Source organism: Tarenaya hassleriana, unplaced genomic scaffold, assembly GCF_000463585.1.
Source record: "Tarenaya hassleriana unplaced genomic scaffold, ASM46358v1 Cleome221, whole genome shotgun sequence".
Taxonomy (NCBI): domain Eukaryota; kingdom Viridiplantae; phylum Streptophyta; class Magnoliopsida; order Brassicales; family Cleomaceae; genus Tarenaya; species Tarenaya hassleriana.
In genome coordinates, this window is record NW_010965549.1 from 65,469 (window position 1) to 70,049 (window position 4,581).

General features: G+C 39.7%; 1 protein-coding gene across 1 annotated transcript in view; it reads right to left on the reverse strand.

Annotated features, from left to right (window-relative positions):
- Positions 1-3,839: 3,839 nt before the first annotated feature.
- LOC104815169 overlaps positions 3,840-4,581 on the reverse strand; it is a 2,782-nt gene continuing 2,040 nt past the window's right edge. Inside the window, exons 2-3 of the mRNA XM_010543484.1 lie at positions 4,338-4,576; positions 3,840-4,261 (exon numbers count right to left, since the gene is read on the reverse strand). Of these exons, the coding sequence (XP_010541786.1) occupies positions 3,840-4,261; positions 4,338-4,576 (661 nt within the window). The remainder of the gene's footprint in view (positions 4,262-4,337; positions 4,577-4,581) is intronic.

Below are 4,581 nucleotides of genomic sequence, written 5' to 3' on the forward strand. Positions count from 1 at the left end.
TAATCACATGGTCACATAATCATATAATTACATAGTCACATAGTCACATGGTCGCATAGTCACATAGTCACATGGTCGCATAGTCACATGGTCACATGGTCACATGGTCACATGGTCACATGATTCAGAATGAATACTTATAGTAACATTGAATCACATTTGTTTTCAGGGTATTAAAAGCATACTGCAGATAGAAAGCGGTGAAGAAGCACTTCTTTTTTATTTGGAAGGGTATGAAGGGAGTACAGATGCAAAGGTTCAATTTTGGATGCAACATCTGAAAAAGAACCCGGAAAGCATATGTTGGAAGAAGAGTCGCGATGCAGAGCTACATTGCAGAAAGTCATTGGAGACGAAAAGGAAGGGTAAGCGCAAAGTATTGATAGATGATGATTCAGAGGAAGTATATGAGAAAGAAGATGAAGAAGAAGAAGTACAAGAACGAGAGCAGCAGCAACGACAACAACAACAACAACAACAACAACAACAACAACAACAACAACAACAACAACAACAACAACAACAACAACAACAACAACAACAACAACAACAACAACAACAACAACAACAACAACAACAACAACAACAACAACAACAGAGGGCTTTTCGTCAAGGAGTAACGGGGCTGTCACATATTGAAGCACTGAAGGAATATATACAGCTGGAAATAAAAGCGTCTGAGAGTCGAATCATCGATTCTGTTGGGCATATAGTTCGACGGCTTTTCAAGAACGCTGGGTTCCTTTTTGATCCAGTTACGAAGAATCCAACAGAGCCCATAATTTTGAGGACAAGTCCCCGCCACACAGAGGGGTTGACGACAAGTCCGATAGATCTGGGCAATGTGAGGATGAGCCCAACCTTCAAAAAACCAGAGTATGCAGAAGCAAAACCGACAAGTCCGATAAATTCTGTTGGGACTGATGAATATTATGATAAGGCAGAAGAAGAAGACTTTATATTGCAGTCTCGAGATGGGACTCCTATGGCTGCCTCGCCCAAGAATGCACATAAAGAAGAAGGGTGTTCGGGAAGTAAGTACTGGAATAAAGTTTCGGTCACAATGTAATTAGGTCACATGGTCACAGAATTTAATTTGATTGTATTCACTATTTTTTGTTTAGGTGATGGTGATAAGGATGAAGGTCACGATTCTCAAGGTCACGATGATAATGATGATGGTGATGGAGATGAAGAAGAAGATGATGGGGATGATGAAGAAGATGATGATAAAGATGATGATCAAGAAGATGATGATGGGGATGATGATGGGGATGATGAAGGGGATGATGATAAAGATGATGATCAAGATGATGATCAAGATGATGATCAAGATGATGCTCAAGATGATGATAAAGTCAATGAGGATGATGTAATGTCTGAAAAACCTAACGAAGAGGTAGTGACACAACCTGAAGCAGAAGTTATCCCCCAACACCATTGAAAAGGAGTAAAAGGAAAGTTGCTGATGGTCCGACCAAGAGAAGTCCCTACGTCGATCTAGTATCAAGTGGCCCCCCTGCAAAAAGAACCTGATCCCATGCATACCCGGGCAGAGGAAAAGGTAGGGGCAGAGGAAAAGGTAGAGTCACCATTAATACGAGCCAGAAGGAAGTTGAAGTTGCTGAGGTCGCTGAGGATTCAACCGAGAAAGAGGTTGTTGGTGAAAAGGAGTATGTGTGGAATCCTGAGCGCATTCACAGTAGTGGTAAGTTCCTTATCTGGAATCAAACTTTTGTTGAATGCGATGGACCAAGGGCTACATCTCTATGGGAATTTATGAAGAAGCTAGAAGAAAAAAGATTGTGGAAGTCAAGGTTGAATGTTGAGCGGGAACCAAGTTTTTGGGAGACACTTTTGGAAGTCGGACTATGGCTCACAGATACTGTAAGTGTACTCGGTCACACAATCACAATCACACAGTCACACAATCATAGAGTCACGTGGTCACACGATCACGATCCCACTGTCACAAGGTCACATGGTCACAGAATCTCAAGATTTAATGTTGATTGTATTTACTGACATGTATTGTTTTATTCTGTAGCACATGGATGAGGCGATGTACGAACTCCGAACCCGCGTTATAAAGAATCCCGTGACCTTCATTGGATGCAATTACTTGGTGTGTGACACCATGTTTGTTGAGTTAATCAATACATGGGCCGAATCGGGAGATATGACAACTGTGGGCGATCTACACCCATACTTCAACGGAAGGCTTTCAATTGGCTGTGCAGGGACGCCGTTGATCAGCTACGAGGGATTCGTGAGTGTGCTTAATGTTCTCGGATTTGGCAATGATGAAATCAGCTGCAATTGGATTGCCATTAAAGTGGATTTCAGTGAGAAAACTCTGGAAATCTACGATTGTCAAGCCAGACTGCAGGAAAAGGCGAAAGAGGCAGTTCAAAAACTCTGCCATGCCGTTCCGAAGTTGTGTTGCCTCGCTGGGTCGGAAGCTTTCGCTGATGGAGATGTATTGGACATTGAATATGTGCAGGACGTACCCCAAAACAATGGGGAAGAATGCGGGGTTTTCGCAGTGAAGTACATCGAAGCCATTTGCCTTGCCAAAGAGCGGATGCTATTACCGTTGATATGTAATGACAATGTCACACTGATCCGTGAACAACTAGCAGCAGCAATATTCGCTAATGGCAAGCCTCAAAGGTTTAGGAAGAAGAGAGAGTGAACGATTTCTAAACCCTTCTTACGTTTATGTTGTTTTGAACACTTTTTAAGACTACTTTTGTTTGTTTGACATTATCTTTTTTATTAGTATTTATGTTTGTTTGGATTAAGTTGGAAAAAAATCTCGAATTCTTAATGTTTGTATAGAAAATTATGGGGTTAAAATTTAAGAGAAAAAAAATAGGGTTAAAATTTAAGAGAAAAAAAGGGTTAAAAATAGGTTTAAGAGAAAATTATGGGGTTAAAATTATGGGAGGGAAAAATATAGGGTCAAAATTTGGGAGAAAAAAATTATAGGGTTAAAATTTGGGAGGGAAAAATTTTAGGGTTAAAATTTGGGAGGGAAAAATTTTAGGGTTAAAATTTGGGAGGGAAAATAAACTGGGACCCACAAAACAGAAAAAAACTGGCGACTTCTGACTATTTCTCGTATGGGTTCCACAACATATTTCGGTCACAATGGGTCACAGTCGGTCACAACCGGTCACAACCTTCGATCCATGCGGTTTTTGTCAATTTAATTAGTTTACAACGTCACACATCCCTCATAAGCCTATTTTATATTGTTTTGAACAATAAAATATGGGTTTGGTGATTTTTTGGTTTCAAAGTTGGTATTCCAAATGTGTTCCTATATGTTTCATATTGTTTTATGAGTGATTTTGGCAAAATTGACATATTTCTTCTACAAACCCATTATAATAAATTTAAATTTTGCCTCTAACACTATATATTTGTTATATACACTCTAATAAACCATCCCCAAGCTTTAAAATTCAAGTTTGGTTTATATTTATCAATACATTTCGGTCATGGGTCACAGTCGGTCACAATGGTCACACAGTGCAAAATTGCACTTCGGTCACATGGTCACATGCTGGTCACAATGGTTACAACTTTGTCTCATGTGAGTCAATTCATATAATGTCTAACTTAAACCAGATATATGTCAAAATTCATCTTCAATAATACATCTTTATTATGGTACAAACACAATATTATATATCATTACATTATACACACACATTACAATATCATCAACCAAAGTTCTTTGACATTATTGTACAAATGTCTTGCAAATACCTCATAATACCAATACAACACACAACAATTATTATACAGATTTTCAACATTGTCGATGTTTTTCACTCCAAAATAGTTGTTCTCTCTGACATTGCCGATGTTGATGTTTCCGCTACACATTTGATTCTCTTCCGTGCTTCTCCAGGACCAGGATACCGATTTTGTTTAGGCCTCCCACATTGTCGTTTCTCATCCATTATAGGAGGCATAACCACAAGATTTGCAACATTCGGGTCATCGATAATCCATTCACAGCAATCGGGGACCGGATACACGGTTTCATGATAGACAAGACGCCATGCCTCCCGTGTATAGTATGGAGAACACAAGTCTGGTATAACATTCGCTTTACCAACCTTATGAAGTGCTGCAATTGCATGGCTGCATGGGATCTTATCGATATCAAACACCCTAGAACTGCAAGTTCTACCTTCAATGCTAACAAAGTGTTTTCTATCCTTTTCACCCCTCACTTCAAACTCATCTGTAACAGTGTTTAGCACAATGACTTCATACGTACATGCAGTCTCATACCTCTCATGGAGAACTGCAAGTTCTACCTTCAATGCTAACAAAGTGTTTTCTATCCTTTTCACCCCTCACTTCAAACTCATCTGTAACAGTGTTTAGCACAATGACTTCATACGTACATGCAGTCTCATACCTCTCATGGAGCACTTTGTCAACATGCGGTGTCATTTTTTGTGAATCATCGGCACATCCTGCTTCAACTCTATATCTATCGAACCATTCCACGGTCTTGGAGACACACATATCCAGAAGGCCCAGCACCGGAAACCTTTT